This window comes from Rutilus rutilus, assembly GCF_951802725.1.
Source record: "Rutilus rutilus genome assembly, chromosome: 13".
Taxonomy (NCBI): domain Eukaryota; kingdom Metazoa; phylum Chordata; class Actinopteri; order Cypriniformes; family Leuciscidae; genus Rutilus; species Rutilus rutilus.
In genome coordinates this window covers 16,717,847-16,745,438 of record NC_140218.1, presented here as the reverse complement: position 1 = coordinate 16,745,438, position 27,592 = coordinate 16,717,847, and the positions used below count along the sequence as shown (strand labels likewise).

General features: G+C 39.1%; 3 protein-coding genes across 3 annotated transcripts; 2 read left to right on the top strand and 1 right to left on the bottom strand.

Annotated features, from left to right (window-relative positions):
- On the top strand, nucleotides 1-9,772 carry dnajc11a (DnaJ (Hsp40) homolog, subfamily C, member 11a). Its single transcript, XM_084428328.1, has 16 exons — nucleotides 1-132; nucleotides 921-1,050; nucleotides 1,245-1,318; nucleotides 1,451-1,552; nucleotides 1,632-1,769; nucleotides 3,463-3,585; nucleotides 3,698-3,771; nucleotides 3,900-4,089; nucleotides 4,191-4,276; nucleotides 5,358-5,474; nucleotides 5,559-5,714; nucleotides 5,928-5,997; nucleotides 6,220-6,277; nucleotides 6,377-6,519; nucleotides 8,226-8,355; nucleotides 8,532-9,772. Exons 1-16 carry the CDS (start codon nucleotides 61-63, stop codon nucleotides 8,552-8,554), a joined length of 1,686 nt encoding a protein of 561 aa, XP_084284454.1. The 5' UTR covers nucleotides 1-60; the 3' UTR covers nucleotides 8,555-9,772.
- Nucleotides 9,773-9,828: 56 nt separating this feature from the next.
- Nucleotides 9,829-11,676, bottom strand: thap3 (THAP domain containing, apoptosis associated protein 3). The gene is made up of 4 exons (XM_084428333.1): nucleotides 11,303-11,676; nucleotides 11,002-11,197; nucleotides 10,740-10,913; nucleotides 9,829-10,646 (listed from the first exon to the last, which is right to left on the bottom strand). Exons 1-4 carry the CDS (start codon nucleotides 11,374-11,376, stop codon nucleotides 10,386-10,388), a joined length of 705 nt encoding a protein of 234 aa, XP_084284459.1. The 5' UTR covers nucleotides 11,377-11,676; the 3' UTR covers nucleotides 9,829-10,385.
- A 288-nt stretch (nucleotides 11,677-11,964) lies between these two features.
- On the top strand, nucleotides 11,965-27,575 carry asxl1 (ASXL transcriptional regulator 1). The gene is given in 13 exon segments (XM_084428327.1): nucleotides 11,965-12,661; nucleotides 16,569-16,652; nucleotides 16,655-16,656; nucleotides 16,931-17,048; nucleotides 17,842-17,995; nucleotides 19,454-19,527; nucleotides 20,291-20,375; nucleotides 20,971-21,090; nucleotides 22,107-22,273; nucleotides 22,386-22,482; nucleotides 22,606-22,711; nucleotides 22,832-23,744; nucleotides 23,869-27,575. Coding segments are annotated over 13 exon segments (5,022 nt in total). The 5' UTR covers nucleotides 11,965-12,604; the 3' UTR covers nucleotides 26,914-27,575.
- The last annotated feature ends 17 nt before the right edge of the window (nucleotides 27,576-27,592 follow it).

Sequence of the window (27,592 nt, the reverse complement as noted above, 5' to 3'; positions counted from 1 at the left end):
ACACACCAAAGATCAGCGTAGTTTGATCTGGCGCTGGGGCGGGGATGAAAGGTGGTAAATATGGCGGCGGCCTTGGAAGAAGATGAAATCGACAATGATGACTATTATTCTTTGTTAAACGTCCGCAGAGAGGTATGACACACTCTTGTTAAATGAGAAGTTTAAGATAAGAGAGCCGCAAGTGAGTAGTAAAAGCAGGCGTTTCACATATCGCGCTCTTAAACAGGATCCGACAGCATGCCGTTAAGCTATGGCTCAGTCAGCAGCACTCCGTGACCCTTGTTTATCATTGGAATTTGACTGCATGGTTTCTAATAGATCTGACACATATCATACGTAAATGCCTTCTGTTCTTTTTAGACTTCAACGAGAAGCACGGGGTATAAGCGATTCTTGTTGACACTTCACAACTGTAAAAGTGAAACTGTTACCAAAGTATTGACTTCAATCACGAAAACTCAACAAATGACATTTAAACATTCATTGAACCGTTTTCTGAGATAATTTTTTCTTTGCCAACTGTTCAGGTCATTTTAATGAATAGTTGACCCAAAAGTGAAAAGTCCATCATCATTTACTCAACCTCAAGTTGTATAACTTTCCTCTGTGGATATGTTATGCAGAATCCTAGTGACTGACATTCATCTTTTGCCATACAATCAAATCAAATGGTGACTTTGACTTTTTCATTTTGTCAAACCTCAGTGGAACAGAACAGAAGTACAAAGGTTTTGAGATAATGGTCACTAGCGTGCACACAAAAGTCTCGTAAGGTTCTTGATTACCACTTCTGAACTAGTTTTTAGAGTTGATTTTTGCACCTTTTTATTGTATATTCTCCTCCAAAGAGCAACGCTGAAGTTTAGGTGTATGATGATGGATCTGAAGAATGAACGGTTTCTTTTTAATTGTATATTCAGGCCACACAGGACGAGCTCAAGGCTTCATATCGCCGCCTTTGCATGCTCTACCACCCAGACAAGCACAGAGATCCAGAGCTTAAGAGGCAGGCAGAGCAGCTTTTTAACTTGGTGCACAAAGCTCATGAAGGTACAATGTTTTTGCACACTCAGCCATTTGATGCCCCTGACAAAGCAAGACACTTTTGTTGTATTATGTGCCTGTTTTTATTATCAAAGAAGTGTTTTGTAATGTTTTAGCAGACAGCTTTTCTTTACTGTAAACATACATTTTTAATACCAACTCATGAATATTTGATGATTGTGATTTATTTGCTTCTGTAGTACTAAGCGACCCACAATCTAGAGCAATCTATGACGTATATGGCAAGAGAGGGCTGGATGTGGAAGGATGGGAGGTAAGTTGAAGACTAATAAATGCTTTAGGATTCGTTCCATAGTTCTATTACATTTCAAGCAAATCATTTTCCCATTGGACTTATGTGTCATCTTTTTTTGTGCTCACTACTACACAATAAAATGATTTCTAGGTTGTAGAGAGGAAAAGAACGCCAGCAGAGATCCGTGAAGAGTATGAGCGACTTCAAAGAGAAAGAGAGGAGAGAAGACTACAGCAAAGGACCAACCCCAAGGTTTGACCTAATGCCTTCAAAGCAGTATCCGCTGTCAACATTAATACAGGTCTCGTTGATTGTTCGCTGTCTCACTCAGGGGACAATAAGCGTGGGTATTGATGCGACAGACCTCTTTGATCACTATGAGGAGGATTATGAAGAGATCTCTGCTGGTGGCAGCGGCGGTTTACCGCACATTGAGATCAACAGGATGCACATATCTCAGTCCATAGAGGTACAGTCCTTACATGATGTTTCTTCTGATGCAAACCTTCATAGATGCATTACTGTTTAAAGGTTTGGGTCGGTACTTTTTTTAAGAATTGAGGAGTTAGATTTGATCCGAGTTTTTCCTTTGACTCACACGTGCAATATACTGTTAAGAATTAATTTTTTCATCTCAGAAATATTGCTAGACTTCACCCTATGCTATCTTCTCCTGTGACTGAAAGGCTTATCGATACTTTTGTTTTATTCTGCATTGACTACTGCAATGCACTTCTTGCTGGGGTTCCTAAAACCACACTCAACAAATTGCAATGTGTGCAAAATTCTGATGCTAGGATCTTGACTGGATACAGGAGAAATTAACACATCACTCCAATACTGGATTGGCTCCCGGTCAGGTTCCACGTTGATTTTAAAATCCTTATGCTCACATGTAAGACACTGCATGGTCTGGCCCCTCAGTATCTGTCTGCGCTTTTAACTTTACATACTCCTAATTGTCATTTGCGCTCCTCTCAAGCTGGTTTACTATTTTTTTCCTTTTTTTTTAGATCAGCTTTTTATTGATGGTTTTAACTACCGTAATTGTATTACATTCTGTTCCCTTTTTTTCCCCGTACTCTTTGTATTTTTATCTGTCTGTTTTATTGTGTAAAGTGCCTTGAGAAGGCACTTTAAAGGCGCTATAAAAAATAGTTTATTATTATATTAAATAAATAAAAATGTAAATGATCAAAAGTAACAGTAAAGATGTTTGTAATTGATCAAAAGTGACCGTAAAGACAATTATGTTACAAATGTTATATGTTATAATGTTATTTATATTTCGATCAAATCCATGCTGATCTTTTGAACTTTCTATTCATCCTGAAAAAAAGTGAAAACGGTTTCCACAGAAATGTTAAAGGGATAGTTCACCTGAAAATGGAAATTTTATCATCACTTACTCACCCTCAAGTTCGTTCTTTCTTCTGTTGAACACAAGAAATATATTTTGAAGAATGTTGTTAACCTGTTAATGGTAGCCATTGACTTCCATAATATGATTTTTTTTTTAAATACTATGGAATTTCTATGCATTTGGGTGAACTATCCCTTTCAGCAACATTTAAACACTGATAATAAAAATAAATGTTTCTTGAGCACCAAATATTAGAATGATTTCTGAAGAATCATTTGACACTAATCTTTGATGATGAAAATTCAGCTTTGCCATCACAGAAATAAAATACATTTTAAAAAGAAAACAGCTATTTAAATTGTAATGTTTCACAATATTACTGTTTTTACTGCATTTTGCAGCGAGAGTAAACACTTTTTTTTTTGTGGAAAAATCTTACCTACCCCAAACATTTGAACGGTAGAGTAGGCCATCTGTTATTACATTTTGATTAGACTGTGCAATTATTTACATGTAAATATGCTTCCAGAATAAGGATTAATGGCGTGACACTCATTTTTTTCCTGTTGAATTTGTACAAAAAATTATTATATTTATATATTCAATAGATTTAAACTTTTGATATATAAATACAAAGAGCACATTTCTTAGAGACGTGTTTTAAACAAGATTTTTCCTTCCTTTTACAAGATTTTTCCCTTTTCTTTATCATGGAAACATATATAAATATATATATGTCGTTGACCCTGATCTTGATACAGTCATAAGTTTGATATGCTGTCTATCCTTGCTTTCATAGGCCCCTCTGACCACCTCAGACACAGCCATTCTTTCTGGCTCTCTCTCCACACACAATGGCAATGGGGGAGGAAACATAAACTTAGCCTTGCGAAGAGTTACCTCGGCTAAGGGCTGGGGAGAGGTGAGGACATTCAGTTCATGTTTTACATACTAATGGACTGGATTATAATGTTTGCTGAGCATGAAACTAAACATGATTTATATCTTATAACATATTTATATGTTTAATACAGGTTGAGTTTGGGGCAGGAGACACTCATGGCCCTCTCTTCGGCCTGAAGATTTTCCGTAACTTGACTTCACGCTGGTGAGCCCATTGCATATCAGTGGTGTTTGAGCGATATGTTTAAGCGTAGAAAATTGTATGCTGTTTTTTTGTTATATGTTGCATACTATTTTGTGTATTGTGTACTGAGATATATTTGTGTTTTTTAGCTTCACAACGGCTCATTGTGGCATGCAGTTTTCATCCCGTGGTATACGGCCAGGTCTCACTACTATGCTTGCACGCCACCTAGACAAAAACACTATGGGTTATTTACAGTGGCGCTGGGGAACTCAGTCTTCCATGAACACCAGCATCGTCAGGGACACCAAAAGCAGTCATTTCACCTTTGCTGTGCAGGTCAGTTACTGTTTTGCACACACATTCCCTGATCTTTATGCCAAAGTTTTCTTTTTCCAACCACTGTTCTTAGGACTCACCACTTTTTTTTATCACCATAGCTGGGAATTCCACATACGTTTATTATGATGAGCTACCAGTACAAATTCCAGGATGATGATCAGACCAAGATCAAGGGCTCTATCAAGTATGTGTCTGTGGATTGCTGCCTTTGTCTTTTTGTGGTGTACTGTTTTTTTGTTTTGGTTTTTTTTGGCTTCATTTACACTTTTAACCAAAAATCTGGCACTTAAAGTTTAAACTGTGTAGTGGTAAAAATTTGTCTACCAAATTTTTTTTTTTTTTTTTTTTTTTTTATCATTATGCACAGTATTTTTTAATTATAATTTATTTTAATTGTGATTTTTATTATTTTATGATGAAATTAAGATTCTCCCAATATTATATTTTGGACATTATTTTAAATCAAAATTACTTTTCATAATTTTTGCTGTATTTAAAGTGTTTTATTTTTTTAAAGAATATTGTCTATACTGTGATTTTGTTATACTATTTTATTTTTTTAAGAATATTGTGCTATTATATTATAAAGTTGTTGACCATCCCTATATACGTATTTTATCTTTTTGCATCCAATTTGGATAAAGTCCTATATGTATCTTGTCTGACCTCTAAATGCTTGTATATCTGATTCTCATAATCTCTGTAATTTTTACAGAACTGATTATGATAGGCTCAAGTGAGGTAACTAAATGCATTGAATTCCCTAAATGTGAATCATAGTTGCATGCACAAATAAAAATAGCTATAAGAGGTATTTTAATTTTGTTATTTTAGAAATAATAAAATGTATCTATGTAAAATTCGCCTTTCTTTATTCGTGCAGTCTGTTTTTTTTTATTGTTTTTTTTTTTAATGTAATTATAAGATTTGGTTCAAGCTTTAGTTGAAGTTAAGTTAACATTGTATTTTTATTTGATGCTTATTATACATTTTTGATCAAATATGGCGAACACAGCAGTATTGTTGTGGACCCCCTTGGGGGTCGAAGACTGCTAGTCTTACATTAATATATAAACAAACAGGATCCGTGTATTTGGCCTTGCTGTGTAAATGCAGCCTCTGTGACTGATATCCTAGATTCTGTGTTCACTTGACCTGCAGATTATTTGTGGTTAGTCACAACTAATCAATCGTCCTCTCAAATGTCTTGATGATTCACATTTTCTGTTTCTATCCTGTTAATATAAACAGCACTTGTGTTGCAGGTCAGGGTTTTTCGGTACGGTGGTGGAATACGGCGCAGAGACTAAGATCAGTAGGCACAGTGTCCTGGGTGCTACTGTCAGTGTTGGAGTACCTCAGGGCGTCTCTCTCAAGATCAAGTAAAAGGCTTTTGATCATTTTGAAGCTGTTTCCCATTAGCAGTTTTTCAGTAGCTCTGAAATTGGTGTTTTTGTCTGTCTCAGGTTGAACCGAGCGAGTCAGACGTACTTCTTCCCAATTCACTTAACAGACCAGCTTCTACCCAGCGCCGTGTTTTATGCCACTGTCGGACCCCTTGTGTTCTACTTGGCCATCCAGCGGCTGGTTATCAGACCTTATGTTCGTGCTCAGCAGGAACAGTAAGCCTTTTTAGCTGATTACATCTTCAGAGTCGCAGTCACATTCCCCACCTATTTCATTTTGTTGTCTTTTATTGGCCAATTGACTTCCAAACACTCTTCTCTAACGTTTATCCCCTGTGAGTCTGGAAAATAATATACTGAAATCCTTTTAATGGCCATGAAACAGAGTAAAAGAGCAAATGGTGAATTAACATTGAACCTTTTGTTTAGGGAGCTTGAGAAGCAGCGGGAGAGCTCGGCATCAGACGTCGCCAAGAAGAAGCAAGAGGCAGAAGCAGCTGTGAGTTTATAATGTCTAAATACGCTGCAAATAATTTATAATGCATGGCCGTTTAAAGTGGTCATAACTTTCACGGCAGGCGCTTTGTGCTTGGAGAAACAATGAGTTAGCGTCAGGCTACCGTTCCTATCTGCACATCAGTCGCTGTGTCAGGGTGATAAATGTGTGCCTTCACTATGTGCATATACAAGCAGTCTTACTTGAAATCACTCTTTTCTCTAGGTTCTGCTGATGCAAGAGTCTGTGCGTAGAATTATCGAAGCGGAGGAGTCCAAAATGGGTATGACCGCATAACTCCCAATAACATTGGGTGTGATCAAACTATGATTTAAACTCTGTGCCAAATGAGGATTGGTGACTCAGTAGTGTTGTATTCCAGGTCTGATCATCCTCAATGCCTGGTATGGCAAGTTTGTGACAGACAACAGCCGTAAGCACGAAAGGGCAAGGGTCATTGATGTCACTGTGCCTCTACAGTGCCTGGTGAAGGACTCGAAGCTCATTCTCACAGAAGCTTCTAAGGTAAATCACAGTTATACTTGCTTTGTCGTTTGTTTTCTTCCAAAAAACGAATAATTGATGAGAGTAGCGAGTTATTAGAACAGCAATGAATTCACAATAAGGTTTCTCTAGTTTAATCAATTTTTTAGGCTTCCTGTCGCGTGATTTTGCTTTTGAAATATCAATTGGTTATACGGTACTTTTTTTTGTAGTGCTGTACTGAAAGAGGGGGGAAATAAACTGCAAGTTAATGTAAAATTATAAATAAATAAAAAAGATGCAAATGTACACGATCAAAAGTTTTAAGTCAGTAATTTGTTTTAAAGAAATATTTTTCATTCAGCAAAGCAACTGATCAAAAGTGACAGTAAAGACATTTATAATGTTACAAAAGGTTTCTATTTCAAATAAATGTTGTTATTTTGAACTTTTCATTCATCAAACAATCTTGAAAGAAAATGTAACACATGTGCACAAAACTGGACTAATGATGCTGAAAATTCTGATTTATCATCACAGGAATAAATTATATATTAAAATTATGGCTTTTAACACATACAACTAATTCAAAATTTTACACAAATAAATTGCTCAAGGACGTGAATTTGCGTCGTTAACGTAAATTACATTTTGTTTTTTTATCTCCATGTGGTCCTGTTCAGTATCACAACTTGACTTGTCTAAAATGTAAACAAGCTCTTTGCTGTTGCACTGTACACATACTATACACTGTGAATTCTGAAGTTTTTTTGTTTTCATTGGTGCTTTGGTGTGCATAAATTTAAGAATTATATGTACTCCTTATATCATTTGGTTATTAAAGTGTACTTTTTTGGAAAGACAGTTAAATTTACATTTAAAAAAGCTTGCAGAAAAATACAGTTTTTTGATAATAACCTTCCAATCTGATGGTTTAGTTGTCTGGATAAAGCAAATGGCGACAAAATGATCTTGTTAAGCATAGATAAATGGTGTATGCTTAATTTCACAATAAGTGTGCAATTAATCACACAAATATGTGCGATTTAATCACGATTAAAAAAATAATTCTATTAACAGCCCTGATTAAAATAGTAAACATTTATTTTAAATTGTAATATTTCACTTTTTTTTTAAATCTTACCTACCATAAACCTTTGAAAGGTAGTATGTTTCCTTAATATTCCATTTAATGTTGACATTTTAAAGTGTAGCTTAATGCATGTAAAATATGTTCTTTGAAAAAAATAATGGTAACACTTTACAATAAGGTTTCATTAGTTAACATTAGTTAACTACATCAGTTAGCATGAACTAAGAATGAAAAATACTTCTATAGTATTTATTCATCTTAATGTTGATTTCAACATTTACTAATACATTATTAAAATTAAAAGTTAAACATTTCTTAACATTGGTTAATGCACTGTGAACTAACAATGAACGACTTTTTATTCACTAACATTAACAAAGATTAATAAATACTGTAACAAATGTGTTGCTCATTGTTAGTTCATGTTAGTTAATGCATTAAGTAATGTTAACAAATGAAACCTTATTGTAAAGTGTTACCTAAATAATGTCAGTCTCAACATATTGGCCTCAAATGCACTTCTAATAGTGTTGTACAAAATGTTTAACAAAAAATTATACAAAAAAACAAACCTTGAGAAAGTGGAACTGCTGCACCCCTAATGTTAAGCACTGTTGCGGGTATTAATTGGTTGTTTTTGCATGAATGTCCTCAGGCTGGTTTACCAGGCTTCTACGACCCCTGTGTAGGTGAGGAAAAGAGTCTGAAGATGTTGTATCAGTTCAGAGGTGTGATGCACCAAGTTCTATGTGGTGACACAGAAGCACTCAGGATACCTAAACAATGTGAGTACGCAAAGCAAACACAACTATCTGCAATTGGTTTTAGAGCATTTCTTTTAATCCATGTAATCTTGACTTCATGATTACAAATTTTAATTGTGTTTACCAGCAGTGAAGATGAATGCTATTCCCAATTGTATTTTAAAAGCCCATGTTCTTTTCTTCCCTCTCTCTTGTAGCCCACAGGATTGATAATGAATGACAGTTAGGAACATATATCTCTTGAGCTAAAAGGGACAGCTTGGACTGGTATAGACTGATGAGAGACAGATGTTCTGGAGTAGTGCCCTGGAAACACTCTGTGCCCATTAAAGTCTTCATATACCTATTTATCCTTTATTTTGTTCTGTTTTAAATGATATTCTACATGATGTCTGTTTGCAATTTAGAACATTTAATTGGAACATTTCATTTACTGGATTTCCACTAATAAAATGATGGCCTTTCCAGAAAAAGCAAGACAAAAGATATATTTTTGTGTTGGTAGGCCTCATAACCATTTTTAAACAAAGCCCCTCTTCTTTAAATATGGATCCACAACAGTGCCTGTAATCAGCACTCACCAGAGAGAGCTATTTTACCCTCATTACATCACAGAGAAACCATTGCTGCTTGATCCGACTCACTAAATCCCACAGGAGCTGGTGTGTACCCCAGCTGTCAGCCTTCTTTCTGTGTCTGACTTTTTGTACCACTGGCTTCTAAATGAATGATCTTGCAAGTGTTTAGGAGGCAAAGCATGTTCTTAGTGAAACCCTGACTGCTTAATCATCTGCATTATTTTTCTCTTTTATCCCATTCCCTTGAGTCTAATATTTGGAGGCCCACCTCTCGCACTCCACGTCTGCCAGCAGTGTCATAGGAATTAAAGGGGCCAATACACACAGTATGCCGGTACTGTCAATGTGTGCTGGAAACAGAATGTGAATTAAATCTCAAGTAGGGCTAGTCTCCCACCTTGTGTCCAAAGACTTGAATAGCAGTGGATAAAGGAATAATAGTGGAACATCCTCTGGTTGGTTTTTAGGCTCAATCTCCCTTAATCCCTGCATTTTAGTGCCATACTTCATACAGGAAAGATCTACACCCTTATAGCAGTCTTTGGTTGATTTAAACCTTTTGTTGCCTTTTTGGTATTTGGGGTCTTTATGAAAGCAAATTAATTTCTGTCTTGATCTTTTATTTGAAAGACTGGCTGTACAACACCTCTTTGTTTCCTTTTTGAGTTCTATAATTTATATGAAATGTCCATTCTGCACACTTGCCATTTGAATGATGTTAAAAAAGACGATCTATAATTTTTTGCTGGAGTATTGGTTTTGTTCAAAGGTGTTTATTGTTATAATTTACCTAATTGCCTACCATTTGCAGCAAGTATAGACTGTCATTTTTAAAATAAATCATCAAGGAACAACAGAAAGGTGTATTGTGTTTAAATGGTGTACACAAGAATCAGATTTTTTATTTTTATTTTTTAAACTTAAATGTTTCCTCAATTTATTAGCGGGGTGATATTTGATAGAATTGAATAACTTTACAATAAGGTTATATTTAACTACATTACTTGACATGAACTAAAAATGAAAAAATACTTCTAAAGCATGTATTAATTTGTTAATTTCAACATTTACTAATACATTGTTAAAATCAGAGGCTGTATCTGTTAATATAATGGACCAGAGCTAATATGAACATGGAACAGTTAGTTAACAATATTAACTAACATTAACCCAGATTTATGAATACTGTAACAAATGTATTGCTCATTGTTTATAATTAATGGGACTTTATTGTAAAGGTTTTTTTTTTTTTTTTTGGTGTTTCACATAAGACCTATCAAAACCAAAGCACAGTAAAGTTCAGATTTAATTGGACTTGTCTGTCTAATTACTAGAAGAAGAAAAAACATCACTTTTACCCCTTTTGAAGAAACATATTTGTTGCACACAATGACCCCTTCCCATGACCAAAAGTTCGGACTTCTTCATAGTTCAAAGATGTTTGTGCAACCCGAGGACTTTATTACTGCTTGACTAGGTCTTGGAACCACTGCCACACTGTACTGGGTGCTGTGAGCGTCTTTGGAAATGTGTGTGTCTATAGCTGAGCTGTTGACGCAAAGTCATAAGTTCTCTTTGAGCGTCTTGCAGTTTAAGTTTCATTCTTTTTATCACTCTGCGTTTAGTCTGCAGCCTTCTCTGTAGCCATCTGTTGGCATCTAAAATGTCAAACAGACGGGTTTTGGTCGTGCCTGGGTCCAAAAGGGCATAGGTGTGGTCTGCGGCAGCTAAATCCTGTTTAAAAAAAAAAAAAAAAAAGAGCATTTAATGTATAACTATTGTATATACACAGAAATATAGGTGTAGGTTTTAAGATGAAAGACTCACCTTTGTGGTTTGACAGGAAACCTCTACATTATTGTGAAAGTGTTGAGCATCCTCATGCATCTCTTCAGTTTGGGCATCCTCAATGAAAGGATGGGTCCTATCAGGTGAAATGCCATCACATTTATCAGCAGCATATTTTAAAGCCCTCTTCAGCCTCTTCCTAGAATTATTTTGCTGACGGTAGACAGATGACAATGAGACAGATGAAAAGCACATTGTGTATTAGTTGTATTTAAGATAATGAGGCTGTGATCTGATTTACCTTTGCATCCTGATGTGGGACAGCAAAGAGAGTTGGCACTGCGTTCCACAACAGATTTTTACGGTTGCCCAAACCACTGAAACAGTCCGGGGTGAAATGAAGTGAACAGATAACCATGTGCTTCCTTGGCTGAAAGTCGTCACGTCCAATGTTATCTAACCATTGTCTCAGAACCGATGGTTTGCTGAAAGGGAACCTGACAAGGGATGATGGTAAAAGTCTTGCAAATTAAATTTCGGATACCTTTTTAAATGTAATGCCCTCAAATCATCTTGACAGTGAGCTATCTATCATTACCTACCTGTGGAACGTGATCTCGGAATTTTTGTTATTGTACCTATTTGTGCAATTATATGCAGAACAACTTTTCGGCATCTTTGCCCCGAACAAAGATGGCGGCTATCAAAAGCCCCGCAGTGTCTCAAAGGCTATAACACGAACATGTCCTTTGCTGTATTATTTGATATATACACTATATTACAATCAATAAAAAAGACCACTCTGAGCCAACATTTCCTTATTCACTAAAACAATCCTTGAAACGAACTGAATTATATGTATTTCAGTATATTTTCCGGTGATTCGTTTTTCAAAATAAAAGTCCAAGGGACGCAAATGCACTTTAGTAACTAATTTAACTCTTCCTTGACACATTTAATGCGTCTGGTAACATTTATGATTAAAAAAATAATAATAATTACAATCAATTATAAAGGGAAGAGTAGATTTCAAATGAAAATTTTTATATGAATGGTGTAAGACACATAATCAGAGCTGTTTAATTAAAGTTCCCCCTTTGAAAGATAATTATGTCATAGAGAAAATTATGTCATTAAAAGGAAGCATGTAAAACATGTTGTAATACAGTTTTCGCATTTAAAACATATAATTATTATTTAATTATAACGCTCGTTCAATCCACAGGACCTTGACATTTACTTTTTCTTTGCTGTATTTTACTTTAAATAACGCTTTGATACGTTTGACATCGTGTTATGTAACTTAGTAGACATCCATAGAGAAACTTTGAAGCACAAAAAAAAAAAAAAACTAATTCTAGTGTTTTCATATCTGTGTCGTGCTGCCTAATATGAATCACGTCTGATCTCGCCGCACATAACAATGGGAGTGGCCTCATCCCGTCAGATGCGTCAGATGAGCCGCGGCTGTAGGAGCGACTGAAGAAGAGGGGGATGGGGAGAATTGTTTTTGTGTTGCATTCCTGCAGTGTGTTTGACCTTTGACCTCATTGTTGTGTTCTCCTCGTCTTGCATTCCAAAGTGAGGATTTCCTGCAGTATGCCAAAAGCTACTGGGGCTCGCCTGTTCTGCGCCCTGTCTGTGTTTACCACTATTTAACCAGTGAGACGTTACCAAAAAAAAAACTCCCTGGACCTCCGCTGCTGCAACAACCTATCGCTTTACTGGCAAACCGTTTTACGGAAAGGCGTGCGAGTTTAAACGGAGCGACTACGCAAGTCCTAGGGGTGAAAAGGAATCAAAGACCCGTTTGGTGTTACAGCTAGCCTAGCACGCTAACGGGCTTGCCGTGTATCACGCACACGTTTCATATCCGCTGCAGAAATCCGCACCCGCGCGACAACATGAAGGACAAACAGAAGAGAAAGAAGGAGCGCACGTGGGCAGAGGCAGCTCGTATGGTAATATATTAATCATTTTTAAGAAAATTATAGCGGTTTTATTCCTGTGTGTAGGGTTAGGGGTGTCGTACGAGAGCCGCGAACAAAGCTGTCTCGCGCTGGGCTGGACACATTCAGGCGCCGCCGCCGCTGCTGCTATTTGTGTATCTATAGACAGTGTGTGATGTTTCATAACCCGGCTTTTACCTTTACGCTGACACGGCTCTTGACACAAGGTGCCTGTATTTACCTTGACAACATAAGCATTACATTTCTAGTGATTGTGTCTCATTTGAATGAAAGAGCCCTTGCTGGTAGCCTAGCGTATTAGCAGCTCTGCCCGTTTGACCCTTTGTTTGCAGGGCTTCTTTTAGCGAGCTGAATAAAATGCTGAAAATACTCAGTGTGAGATCTTTGTCTGTTATTAAAGACCAGTTTTAACAAATGTGTCTTAAATACTCATTTGAGCTGCTTGTTTGTTTTAAGCAGCAGCTGAGATAGTAGGCCTTATTTCTGTTTTTATACAGTTCGTAATCAATTGATATTTTTTGTTAGATTATTGGGATCTATTTTTTTAAAATTATTAGGAGCATTGGGTATTTTAATGGTTTATGTCTGTATCAGTATACATCTGTTTGCAGTTGAAAAACGATTTGTGTCTCTTATCATGTTAAGACAAAACAGCCATGCATCTGCTATTATGATAAGAGGGTTTCTCCCTTTATTCTCCACAGTGGTGGTACATGGGTGCATAAAATTAATCTGTAGTGCATATAGCCTATTATTGCATGTTAAATGTAAATTATACATAATTCAGTTCATACTTCTGGGAAGATGCTTGTATTAGCCTATATGATCTGCATCTTCATAGTTTCTTTATTGCATTTGGTGCAAATTAAATGGTAAATGTGTCTAATCTTGTTGCAAAGACTGGCATTTAAGTAAGATATATGTCGGACATCTAGACTTTCAGCTTAGTTTTTGTTATAAAGAGCTTTAGTAGAAACATAACTGTATAAGGTGAGACTGTATCAAATAATCAGTTCTCCCTTATCAGACATTATGTTAGAAAGAGTGTCACAGACCAAATACACCTGTGCAGCTGAGTTCATTAGCGTTTTTGCTTTCTTTTGATACATTTTGTGTGGTTAAAATCATTATGTCTGGCAGGTCTTTGTCTGCTTTTCTAGGTGGTCCTAACAGCTTTCACTCTTGAATTTGATCCACCCAAACAGACCAGACCGTCTTTGAATTTGGTAATATCTGCTGTTTGGCTTATGGCTAGTTTGAGATAAAGCATGAGAAAGGTTGAATGAAGCTACAGACATGATATCTGGCAAGAGTAGATCTCGAAACACAAGTGTTGTTTTTGGGTGGGGATCCCATGTGCTAGAGAACCACTGCTTGTATCAACTATTGCAATTATGTATGTCACAGTTTAGAACCTGTAATTAAATGTGAACCAATTAGGTGTGATGCCAAATCTGAATAAAAACGCATAATATCAGATGTATGTTTTACTTCCAAGGATATTGTCAACTTATACCAACAAAACAAATTTCAGGACTGATCTTTTGCAGGTATCACATGCATGGGTTGAGCTTTGGGAAGCAGGTATGGGCATGCCTGTATACCAGGTAGAGTAGTCACCTACCAGCTCGTTGTCTGTAGTAATGGGACGGGCTCTCGGGGAGATGAGGGCACAAGGGCACACTCAAAACCAAATAGACTGAATACTTTAAATCCAAGTGCTGCTTACTACCTGCATTGCAACATCATATTTTCAGTTCCATTAATTATTGGATGATCAGGTCTTTTAAATGATTCCGATGTATGAGTGATTAAAGAGCTTCAAAGAGTTTTGCCGCATTATATAATGACTTGGAAACAAAGCAGCAATGAGAAATGGCAGCTTTGGGAGACAGATGCAACCAGATACTTAGGCTCAAGGCCAATGTATATCAGATCATCTTGGTGATACACTTGTTTGCAATAGGAAATGTGAAGCAGGCCACCTATGTTAGTGTTTCTGGTTATTCGCAATGGTCTCTTCCTTAAGGGGACTGCAATGGTCTATAGTCATCTTTGGTGTGTTGAAAAGAAAATTTGGTTTTCATTAGTCTTGATGCTGGATGTGGGTGATGCTGTGGTTTGGTTTTTGTGTTTATTTTAATATGGCATCCTCTGCAAATGGATGTTTGTGGGAACAAGAGTCAAGTCACTTCAGAGCATTTTCGTGCAGCAAGATTTTTTTTTTTAACTTTAACCCCTTGTCTAGTCTGGTGTGCATTTATTCCCAGAGATCCATATGGATTGTTCGATATAAGACCTTTTTAAAAGACAACTTTCAGGTTTTTAGTCTTCGCTAGTTCTCATGACAGCATAATTTTCAATTAAAATGTCATAATTTGATGTTCCTTTGAAACGGCAGACGACTTCAGTGATTTTTATCCGCCCCTTTCTTACAATCGACTGCAAGATTGCATTCAGATGTGGCTCCATCCAATCAACAACCGATGGATAGAAGTCCTTTCCCTACATTTTTCTTTTTTTATATACTCTTCTTCACTTGGCTGTGCATCAGTACTGAAGAAGAGATCTGTCACTACTTCCATTTCATCATGACTTCAAGAATACTAAGCCACTAATTTTTAAGTGCATACATGTTAGGAATTGAGTCCGCTCTATGAATTATGGTAGTGTATAATATTACTCCATTTTTCATTCCCTATGGTACCATGAAATAGCTGGGGTGAGAGGAGTAGAAACCATGCTGGCACAGCTCAACAGAAGCAATGCATAAATGTACCGCGCCTTTCAATTGCTTTACGTACACACAAGCATTGGTGCCTTGTCAGGACTATGTTATAAATAACTAGGAAGTTTGTCTTGACATTGGCCTAGTAGTTTGAAGTTCTCACAGTTTGACGTTTTTCGTGCCTGCTTCCTTGCAGGAAGTGCACCCGGCTGGTATTTTATCATTTAATTTAGTGTGTATTTATTTTATAGCATGTGCTCTTCCATTTCCTGTTTCAATGTCCTTGGTTTTAGACTCAGCTGAACACAGTGGAAGTGGATGTAGTGCTTACCATTTTAACCACCAAGTAATCAGAAGGTTACATGCTCTTGTGGCCAGAACGGGGTGAAAATGATTTGCTCCGTATCAATGGGAAGAGGAATGTTAAAAATATGGTGTATTATGATTAATACACTCTTCCCCCATTTCACATTTTCTGTGAATAATGTTCTTCCTGAGGTTTTACACATGCCACATGATATCAGCTGTGTTCGTCTTTTTTTTTCTACTTTCATATAGGCTAAAAGCCTGTCATATACAGGAATTGTGGAAGTCTGGAATTGTGCAGAACCTGTCTAATATGGACCTAAAATAAGAAAGCTGAGTGCTTCTGTTAAAACTGGCATGGTGGTCTTAAAATAAGTATGAATTGCAATGGTACTGTAATTGGCAAGCTGAGAGTGCTGTGCTTAAACTGTTAAGCGGTTTTCACAGTAAACCCCTCACTGAAAGATTGTCTTTTTTTTTTTTTTTTTTATCCTCTTTAAATTGCTGCTACATGCCTACATCCATATATATGTACAGGTTGACGTCTTTGGCAGTCACAGTTCAACTGTTTTTGAGTCTCTCGTACCAAGTTGTGTTTTTAAAATTATTAATTGTAAAAAGTTAAAAACAATTTTAAAAACCTCTCTGGATCATTCTGTTGCACAATGCCTGGCTGTTTTTGAACATAACATTTTAAACATCCCCAAATAAATGCATTTGATTGGGGTTTGATGAACCCAAAACCCAAGCCCCATTTAATAAACTAATCATAAATTTAAAAATGTGAATTTTTCACAAGTGTAAAAAAAAATCATACTAAATTTGATAATTGTTGATTTTGATGTGCTTTTTCACCTCTTGCAGGTTCTGGAGAACTTTTCTGATGCCCCAATGACTCCCAAACAGATTCTGCATGTCATCCAAACAAAGGGGCTGAAAGAAATGAGGTCTGGTATAAAGCATTCATAAACATAAATGTACTGCGTTTCTGTTTTGAGCAGTGATATTCATGCTTGAGATTTGTTTCCATGTTAGACTGGCTTTATTGGTGTATATTTATAATTGGCTTTTTTTGTGTTTCTCTTTTTCTCTAATTATTTTCACCCCAAAATAGAAGGTAAGATTAATTTAAAGATCTATTTGTTGCATCTTCCATTTAAAACAGTTTAATCTTTCTTACTTGAGTGACACTTTAACGTTTCTACCCCTCTTTCATCCTTCCTCAGCGGCACAGCTCCACTGGCCTGCCTGGTCACCATGCTTCACTCTCAGGTCAGAGGAGACCGAGTGAAGAACAGTATTTTCTTCAAGCTGCCTGGAAGGATGAGTCTGTTTACCCTAAAGGTAGAGAATCCGTAAAACCTTGCAGCATTCTTTCTATGCTTCAAACTCTTTCACTCTGTTTTTCAGGGTTCCTATGCTTTTTGCAAAAGTATGGAATTTGAATTGAGTCATTTCCAGGTCTTGATAAGTTTGGAAAAAAGAAAACTGAGCATGGCAAAATATTTGTGTTTCCAGACAATTTCACCTATTCAGTTTTTTTAATATACAAAATTACTAATTTAATAAATAAATAAATGTATTATACAAGCAAAGTGTTTTCACGACTAAAGTTTAGCGATCCTTTAGTGACTGTCAAACACGAGTGAGTTCAAGGCACACAATTTCGTTATGCAAAACTGTTGTTCTTTACCAGAAGCGAGTCTCTTTTGAACTTCACTAAAATAATGTTTTTTTCAAATGCCACTCAAAACGGCAACAAATAAAGGAGCAAACTATTGTCTTAATCAGGCTGTACTTTGCTGTTTGGTGATCATGCAACATAAATCCACATTTATAAGCGTTTAAGGTTTCTTTTCATGTAAGTGCATGTTATCATTTCAAGAAAACCAATGAAAATAAAAATATATATATTTACAGATGACTCCACTATATACCAAATATAATGCTGTATGAACCATTTATGTTAAATATGGACCAAAAAAAACAGGTTTGGACATTTGATTATGGGAAAGTATGCAATTTTGAAATGGAAAATGTGTAGGAACTCTTGGTTTAGCAACTGGATTATGATTCTAATACCCACATAGAAAGAGCTACATGTCCTGTGTCTGTATCTACCCACTGATGCCTACAGAAAAACGCACTTCAGTGGACAAAGAGCCCGACAGCCAACGAGTCTGGAGATGGGACTGGTACTTCAACAGGATCCACCACAGCAACAGTTGAAGGAGCAGAGCAGGAAAGCTGTGACTCCACAGAGGCGGCTGCTGCTAGTGGGGAAAATGATGGTGTGTGGACTATTCATTCTTTTCTTTCACCCCCCCCCCCACCCAGAATTGATTAATTCACCCTGTTTTCCAGTAAGTGGAACAGGCTTATAAATTAAAGAAGCGTATAAAAGAGCTGAAAAGTAGAGGCCCCATCTTTTCATTTTTAAGAAAAGCTTTGATTCCAAACGGTGATGAGCATTAAATACCCTGAGCTTAAGAAGCATGTAGTGCCTGAGAGACATTGATTTCTTTTTTTGCTTTGGATGTGTGTGTTGCCATGGATACTGCGGCACATGACGCATCCAGCAGTGACCTAGATGAGAGTGGTTTAGAACATGTATTTGTGTGTGGCGTGAAAGAATACATGTGATTATTATTCCTGTAAATTACAATGCATTTCATATTTGCTCTGTTTTACATGTTTATGTGAAAAAAAAAAAAAACTTTTCATCCTTGGCAGGTGTGCTTTGATGTTTCGAAGCATGATGATTCTAGAAAACAGCTTTATTTCTTATTCTTATTCCATTTTTTAAAATGCATTTCCCATAAATTTAAATAATGCTTATGGCATCTATTCTTCTTCTGCGTAAGGCAATTACCATAAGTGTATCTTTTTCCTTTTTTTTTTTTTTTTTTTTTCAGAATATAATATTTGCATACCTATTGCAAAGTATTTGCTGAATACTACCTATCATTAATAATTATAAATGGTATGTGAAAGTTAAATATGGTTGTGTAGTACTGTATTATATTTTGCTCAGTCAGGCTCAGGGAGTAGCTACCATTTTATTAGGGTTCTTAATGTTGTTTTAAATTCACGAAAAGTCTTAAATATCTTAAATGGTATAACACAAGTCTTAATTATCATTTTAAGATGTGTTAAATTTGGGAAAAGAAATACCGAAATCACTATACAGCCTGATTATTACCCTGATTATTTTTTTTATCTGATGAGTTTCGCTTGTTTCAAAGTAAAAACTTCTTTGTGACTGGGTTTCAAATGCTCTTCCTTACAATCGCGTGCAAATGTATACCTTTTGGTACATTTTATTGTGATATAAATGCATACGAGGACTAATGTAAATGCATAATACAGCCAAATATGTTATAATACAGTCAGCTTTTGCACTACTCGCCCCCTTCCCAATGCCAAACAATCATCCAAAAACGGAAGTGTTCACCAATGCCCATGTGTTAGTGAATAACCAATAAGAAATGACAGTGAATTACTGCTCCTGCACTTGTAATCTACTGTTGATGAAAAATTAGTGCCATGTTTTTTTCTCTCTCTCTCTCTCTCTCTCTCTCTCTCTCTCTCTCTCTCTCTCTCTCTCTCTCTCTCTCTCTCTCTCTCTCTCTCTCTCTCTCTCTCTCTCTCTCTCTCTCACACATCATTAACACATGAACAAAATTAAAGTACAAATTGAGGTAAAATTATTGATGGATGTTCTGCTCGTTTCCTCCTCTTTGTTCCAGCTTCTGTGGATGAGACTTCCTCCAGTGCCTCTTGCTCCACAGAACCACAGACAAGACTCAGTCGCTCCTCGCAGGTACCTGCAGTGCCTATCTTCATCTTTACAATGAACCATCACCTTCATAACTAATTTTTACATGCAGGACCCTCCAAGCATGGATTTTCATCTATGCATCATCCTTATTGCACAGCACTCAACTCCTCCTCAGATCACTAGTTATGCCAGGAAGGCAGCTGAATACATAACGTCAGTATGTGAAAATGAGTCATTAGTGAAGTTCAGAAAGGTGACATGAGTCAGATCAAGAAAACCCCACAGATAACACTGACACTGACAACAAAGACTTTGATCCTAATCAGATCATTTGCCTGGTTGATCATTTTTAGTAAATGCCGTAAAATTGTTTGTGATTTTAAGCACTGACTCCACAGGAACTCCAGTGCTAATCAGCAGATTTTGAAACTTATGACTGCCTTCATGCTTTTTTTCCCTCTCATTTGCATAAAGTTGAACATTTTCTGCATAAAGCTGAAGTTTGATGCTCTTACCACTTGTCAATCCCACAATCCCCTGCTCAGGCCAGTCACTCAGCTCCCATAGAGAATGAACTGAAAATGCCCACTCATCTCCAGGACAGTTACACCCTGTTTTTTCCTTTTGTATTCTTTGTACCTGCATTAATTCTTTTGTTGTTTTTGTTCAAATCCTTACATTCTGACATGTTATCAGATATTACATTCCCATTTAAATTCTCCTCTGAGCATGCTGTTATTTTCCATTTCTGTGGAGGAGCTGTGTGTGTATGTGCTCATGATTATTTCTCCAATCCCTCTTACAGTCAGGGAGACAGAGGAAGAAAGCTGTGATGATGCCCCGTGTAGTGCTCACTCCTCTCAAGGTCAACGGTGAACACGTCCCATCAGGTTATAATAGCTCTTTTTCTTGTTCACTTTTTTCACCCCCCTTCTTTCTGTATCCCTCCCCCCCACACTCTGCAGTGGTTTGTATACCTGCTTCCTCTGACTGTGGATGCTCTTTATCTGAGTGGCCTGACAGTGTTTGTAATTTTACACATTGACACTCTAATCATTTATAGTGCAGTCTCCTCAAGGGCTGTTTTCCCACAGTTCCTTCCTGTTGACAGCCGCCGCCTCTTTTTCTTGGTTAACTTTGCACTAAAAACAGCATCTTTTCTTGAAGCCACTGACATTTTTGTCACTTGAACGTCAATACCCCTCAGTGTGAAAGCAGTGTTTCTGGTTTGTCCTGTCAGCCCTGCTCTGTTCCCCTTGGATATCTGCTTTGCATTTGCGCCTTAGAGATATCCATTCACCCCTCTTCCTCTTTGTCTCTGTGCCTCGGGATATCCGTCCCTTTGACTTTTTGTGTTTCACGCACATGCCTGTCACTTTGGCCTCTTTAGTGCCACTAGCCTTCATGCCTCAGCTGCCCTACCCACACTCACTCGTTCTCAGAGAGTCTCACCAGCCTCCATCCTCCCCCCACCTTTACCCTCAGGAGCAGCGGGGAGGCGCAGGGAAGGCTCTAGGGGGGGTCCAGGCCCTACTCTCCGTGCCCGCTCCGAGCTGGGCTGGAAACGCACCCAGCACTTCAAGAGCATACGTGGTCTTCGTTCAGGTACAGAGGATGAAAACCAAGGACCCCCATGTATTAATTACTTCCCCTAAGCCCCTTGCTCACAAATGTCCCCCACAACATCAATAATTAACTTCTTCCCAGGTATTACATTGAGTGAGTGAATAGCTAACAAGTTTGTGTCAATCTAATGACAATGTTCCAGTCTTTATTTCAGTCACTTTATTCCCAGTCAGTTATTTCTAACCAGCAATTAAGGCATCTGGAGGAAATAGTGAAATAAACAAATAGCCATTTTCATTTATTTTTATCATTTTCTATTTGCAGTGGATGGGTGCAAAAAAAAAAGTATTGTGTAGAATATTTTGTCCTGATGCTATTGAATGAAGAACATGCTATGTGAATCTTTTGTCATGCTGGTTTCTCAAAGTGCATAATTGTTTTGACTTCTAATAAAATTGACTTAACTGATTAAACTTTTAAAATTAAAGGTAACGATATCTGCATATATAAGTTTGGAATCCAATGTTTATTCCTTTGCTTCAGCTCATTTTATTCCTTTTACCTGAGCGTAAATGGGACAAACTCATAGAAACCTGACTAATTTCAAACCTTGTTAGTCTATATCTGAGTTCAAACTATGGTTTGTCTTTTGCAGTTTTGCCAGTGTACTTTGTTTTATTCTGTAGACTCTCAATAAGCTGGTCTTAGATCTTAGCCAAAATATGTTTGAATTTCATTGTAGACTTGTTTTGTAGTGTGCTTATGTATAGGCATAATGATTTCGGTTATTAATTGCAGCATTAGCTAATGTAATGTTCACCTGATAATAATGTAAAAGCTGTGTGGATTGATCAATGGCTCAGGTAAACTTAAAATAAGACTATTGTTATTGCTTTACTAGAGTTCTGCTATAACACCCTCTGATTATACAGATTTACTTGCACTTGATATTCATGTATCATACACTAAATATATGGGAATATAGACCAGAGTCTGCTATTAAGATATTACATAAATATGGCCCTCAATACTCAATGTAAGACTGTATTTTGCAGGTCCCATGAAAAGGAATCGAGGAGGAGTGGAGGTGGATTTTGAGACTCCAGGCTCCATCCTGGTCAACACCAACATTCGTGCTCTCATCAACACACGCACCTTTGCTGCTTTTCCCCCTCACTCCCAGCAGCAACTGCTCCAGCTTTTACCAGAGGTGGACAGACAGGTATAATTCTTAAAGAATTGTAGAATTCTTAATTTTCAATTGTTACAATTGTATAAATGTTCTTTTTTTTATTCTTCTTTTTTTACCTACATTTCATTCTTTTAATGTGTAGGTTGGCCCCGATGGCCTTGCTCGGCTAAGCAGCTCGGCCCTTAATAATGAATTTTTCACTCATGCCTCCCAGAGCTGGAAAGAGCGTCTAGCTGAGGGTGAATCTCTTACTTTTGTCCTGTAATATATGAAAAGAAATGACAGAAACCGACCAAGACAAGTCGCTCTAGGCAATTTACTATATTGGTGGATAAAGTGAAAATATTTTTACATTCTTGAAGGTGAGTTCACTCATGAGATGCAGGTCCGCTTCAGGCAAGAGATGGAAAAGGAGAAGAAAGTAGAAGCATGGAAAGAGAAGTTCTTTGAGGAGTACCATGGCCAAAGGTTCAAAAGCCTTTTTTTCCTCCTATTTTTTTATCTTAGAATTATTTTGTTAATCTGATTATTAATGTTGAATTAAAATAACTTATTCTGTTTTTTGCCTTTTTTTTTTTTTTTTTTAAGGTCTGGCTTGACAAGAGAAGAGGCGTTAAAGCTCACAATGAGCGATGCTGGAGATGTTGCCGGTGCAGTTTTAGACTCTGATTCTGCTACAGTAGCTACACCCAAGAGGCGAAGTGTTGGAAGACGACGGAGGGATGGCCGTATCAGACGGCGTTCACGGGCTGACCTCAGACGTAGAGCTCGGCGCTCACTTTGCAAAAATACAACGGCAACTTTACCTTCAGAAGAAACAACAGAGAGCACTGCAACTCCAGATGTTATACCATCAGTTGCATCACCAGTCCCAGAAGCAACAGCAGTTCAGGGAGAGGTGGTCCTCCAAACAGACATTGGACTGGAAGCTCCAGAAGAAGACCTCTCTGCAGAGGCTGTCCCCTCCCCTGTTCCTGTACCCACGCCTCCTCCAGAATCCACAAGTTCAACCTGCGATGAACCAGAAGCCTCCACAGGCCTGTTGCCTGAAGTACCTGAACCAGCTGTTGCATCTACCTCCTCTCCTTCCTCTTCCTCCTCTTCAACGTCGTCGTCATCGTCGCCTTCTTCCTCTCCCTCCTCTGCCTCAGACAGACAGACTTTTGCCGCAAGCTCAGACTCCTCTTCTTCCTCTTCCTCCTCCACTGCTGCTGTTGCCACCGATCCGCTGGATGATGGGGCTTCAGTCATTACCACTGGCACAGCAGGCACTGGCGCAAGCAGCAGGGAGAGCAGCCCCGCAGCAAGTCCTGCCACATCAAGTCCTGCAATTCAGCTCAAGGAGCAGAAGAGAAGGCCAGACGAGTCCCAGGCCTTCACTAGCTTTCCCGAGAAAAGGGCGCGGCTGGATGAGCGTCAGTCCTTTCGTAACACAGTTGACTGTGTGCACTCAGAAAAGCCACAACCTACAACAGAGGAGCCCAAGGTCCCGCCAATCCGGGTATGTTGGACATGTTATTTTTTCTTATTAGTCCATTGTAAACCTCTGTGTAGTTAAACTATATCCTGTATAAAACTGTAAACCTTATCTCGTATGCGTGTTTCTCTTCTACCCACTCCACTAGATACAGCTCTCCCGGATCAAACCGCCCTGGGTCAAGGGGCCGCCAACGTACCAAATCTGTCCCCGCATCGTGCCTCCCAACGAAGGGTCGCGGCGCTCTGGGACAGGGGCGCGCACCCTGGCGGACATCAAGGCCCGTGCACAGCAAGCCCGTGCCCAGCGAGAAGCCGCTGCTGCTGTTGCAGCCTCTGGGGATGGGGGAGGGCCTGGGGGGAGCGGCCCGGGGGGTGGTACTGGGATACCGGATCGCTCCAGCGGGAGGCGTTCGAGAGAGCACCCAGGTCCCGTTGAACCAGGAGGAGGAGGAGGAGGAAGACGAGGAGGAAGAGTTGATTTGGAGGACCAGGAATCGCCTGCGAGCTCTCATTCGTCTGGAACACAACTACAGCTGTCCAGTGTAGATTCAGCTGACAGGCCTCAAACCTCTACCCCACTGACTGAACCATCTCCCTCACTGACTGAACCATCTCCCTCCTCTGTGTCTTCAAACCCATCTTTACCACCATCAGAGTCTCCGAAAACACTCACGCTATCGCCACCTGCAACCGACAGCCCTGCTTCCCAGGACCAGGTGGAGGAGATTTGTGGAGAGGAAGAGATGACTGCCTGCCCAAGTGATAAAGCCTCGGAGCAGACCTTAGACACCCCAGTGCCTACGCCAAGTGATCCAGAGTCTTTTTGTAGTCACCAAGACCCCAGAGGTGAGGAGGCAGAGTCCAGTGAGAGTAGAACGACTACTCCTGTTTGCACCTCATCATCAAATGATGCCATTTCTTTAGTGCCCACCTCTATACCAGACTCGCTGCCAAGATTTGGTGCCCAGGGTGTGGATGTCATCAGGACCTTGGCAGCTTCTCAACCCTGGGAAGGTGAAAAGAATGGTGGTGAGCTTCACCCAGGGACAACTGGAGTTATCCAGCATGGCTCAGACTTGAAAATACCCAAAGAGACACTTGTTACAGCCCGAAATGGATGGGTAGAAAGTAGTGAAGAGCATTCCATGAGAGAGGGGATGCTACAAGAACATAGGAATGGAGAGAGTGATGCTGATGGCAAATATGAATCGGGCTCTCTACCATGTCTACCAAGTAATGCTGGCGAGGAAGACACTGGAGCACACAGTGATTCAACAGAGACAGCATCTGACTTTGAAAATGAAACTCAGGAGGATGAAACCGTGGATTGGCATGGAACCCAGATGGATATTAACGGCATGCATGCTCAGAATACAAAGTCACAGAATCATCCTGTCATTCAGACCTCAAGTCGACTCACTTCATCAATGTTGAATCCTCCTCAGCACCAGCAACCAGTCATACAGGCCCATATATCTAACCCCAACCATACCCAAACTGTCATTCAGGCTCGCTTCCCTAATGGTGTGCCAAACCAGCCAGTCATTCATTCCAACAAGCAGCATACAATTCATACCCATGCTATAAACCGTGCTCAGGAACAGATTATCACTGCGCCCTCTCAAGCCCAAGTGCAAGCTTACCTGACACAGGCAGAGAGGGACCAAAGCAGACATCTACGGCTGAATGATAATGGCAATGGTGTGAAGCTGTTTGTTTCAACAGAGGATGACACCAAACCTCTGAGCAGAGGTCCTGGAGAAGATTTTGTTTTAAATTCTGCTGGTCCTCCAGTTGGCAGAAGATTCCAAGGTTCATCTCGACCAGTTTCCTCTGTAGAGGCCAACAACCCTCTTGTCACCCAACTTCTTCAAGGCAGCCTACCCTTAGAGAAGGTCTTACCCCAGCCTCACTCAGTCAGCAAGCTGGAAATTAATCGACTTCCAGGTTCCCCTGCAGGTAACTCAGCCAGTCGTCAACCTCCAAGAAATCTGGGACCACGTTTTAGAGGCCCGTCTGAGTCAGGAGGACCTATAGAAACTGGTGTCTCTGACTTCCAACAAAAAGCCGCATCCATTCGAGTATCCCCTGGACCTGGTCGAAACTTCGGTTCTTCGCCGCCGGGTTCTGCTCCATCTCGAATGGCATGTTTGTTTGAGGAAGCCAGCCCAAGAACCACACATGTTCAGTTCAGTTCTCAACAACCAGGAGGTGCAGTGCCCTCAGGAGCAGTACCTGTCATAACATCCCTTCCATCAAACTCCTCTGCTAGAACTTCAGTGGATATGAACTCTCAGAATGCTCCAGTTTATGAATCAGCTGTCATTAAAGAGCACCCTGGACCTCTTCCTCCACGAGGTGAAAATCTGGAGAGGCCAGCTGGCTTTCAACAGCATCCTAACAATCTCTCCCAGTCTGTGTGCAGAACTGCACCTGATGCTCCCTCACCTCCACATGGTGACCTTTGTCCGTCAGAGGTTGTACCTACTGTTAAGATTAACTGGCGCCCAAGCAAACTCCAACCATCCCAGTATCAGCAACAGCTTTCTCCTATAGCTACAGTAAAGAATGAAGTCTCCTCGCGCCCTTCGTGCCAACAAGCTCTGACCAAAAACTCACCTGCTCCTATCATTGGCAATACTTCAGTTGTAATAACCAAAAAGGAGCCTCTGGACAGTTTTCATGGAGGTGGTGGAGCTATGGAAGGACTGCTAAATATGGAAATGTCTCTTGTCAGAATGGCTAAAAAGGAACAAGGCAGAAATCCATATGCCCGTCAAGCAGACACTTCTGCTTCCCCTGTCTCCTCCTCTCCTTCCTCATCTGCCTCCAGTCTCCCTTACCAGTTATATAGCAAGCTACCAAAACTGCAGCAGAGTGGGGGCAACGGAGGGTCCTCATCCAGCTTCAGTTACACAGCTAATGTGTCTGTGGTGGATGGTAGCGGCTTCTCCCGCAGTTTAGCCGATGGTGTGCTGCAGATAAGGCCACGTGTGAGCGTCAGCAGCGGTGGAGGCCAGAGCGCCACGCTTAGCATTCAGGCATTTGCGGACAGTGCTGCAGAAGAAGTGGCTCTCAAGTGTTCCTGCCGACTTAAGGCTATGATCATGTGCCAGGGCTGTGGCGCTTTCTGCCATGACGATTGCATTGGCCCCTCAAAACTGTGTGTGTCATGTCTGGTTGTCAGATAGTTTGCTGCAGCTCCTCAAAACTGAGTCGACTGGTCAGAGCAAATACTTTGATCACTCCAGACAATTCTAGCCCCTTGCCAGTGGTTGAATACCACTGGAAATCTTGGACTCTTGTGAGCAAAGAATGAGGACACTGCAGTATTTAAACGGGCCAGATTTTTTGTTGCTGGGCCAGGCAATACAGTAGGGCTGGAAGATTACTTGTAAGATAAAATTCAGTCTGTATTTTTGTTGCATATTTTTTCTATTGCTGTTATGATGGTGTTATTATTACAATAATAATGATATTGTTATTATTATTGGTATTATTACGTGAATTTACATGGCACGGTCGATTGTAAATTGTGCCTTTTTTTTCTCCAACAAAACATTTACCTCATCTACTTGACACCAGTCATCAGTTCAGTGTGAAAATGGTGGCGTTCCTTTTTGTTTTCTTCTCTTGATGCCTCTCTGTGAAGAGAGCTTTGAGAATTTTGTGTAATGTCTTGCAAAGAAATATTTTTTTAATCATTAAACAAGAAAATACATTTTTGTTATTTTGTAAGTGCTTTCACTCTTCTTTTTGTTTCCATTTTTATTTTCTTATCCAAAGTGAAGTCCAGTCTGTACTTGGCGGTTAAGCACAGTATTCAAATCTAATAAAGCTGAAAGTGAAGGTATTTTCTCTATTTGAACT

What these genes read in the sequence shown, in the direction of transcription:
- dnajc11a (XM_084428328.1), top strand. Translation starts at nt 61, where the DNA reads ATGGCGGCGGCCTTGGAAGAAGATGAAATCGACAATGATGACTATTAT. An exon ending in GTTCGTGCTCAGCAGGAACA is followed by an intron (nt 5,715 to 5,927) that starts GTAAGCCTTTTT and finishes CCTTTTGTTTAG; the next exon opens with GGAGCTTGAGAAGCAGCGGG. An exon ending in ACTCAGGATACCTAAACAAT is followed by an intron (nt 8,356 to 8,531) that starts GTGAGTACGCAA and finishes TCTCTCTTGTAG; the next exon opens with CCCACAGGATTGATAATGAA.
- thap3 (XM_084428333.1), bottom strand. Translation starts at nt 11,376, where the DNA reads ATGCCGAAAAGTTGTTCTGCATATAATTGCACAAATAGGTACAATAAC. An exon ending in TCCGAGATCACGTTCCACAG is followed by an intron (nt 11,198 to 11,302) that starts GTAGGTAATGAT and finishes ATCCCTTGTCAG; the next exon opens with GTTCCCTTTCAGCAAACCAT. An exon ending in TCCCACATCAGGATGCAAAG is followed by an intron (nt 10,914 to 11,001) that starts GTAAATCAGATC and finishes GTCTACCGTCAG; the next exon opens with CAAAATAATTCTAGGAAGAG.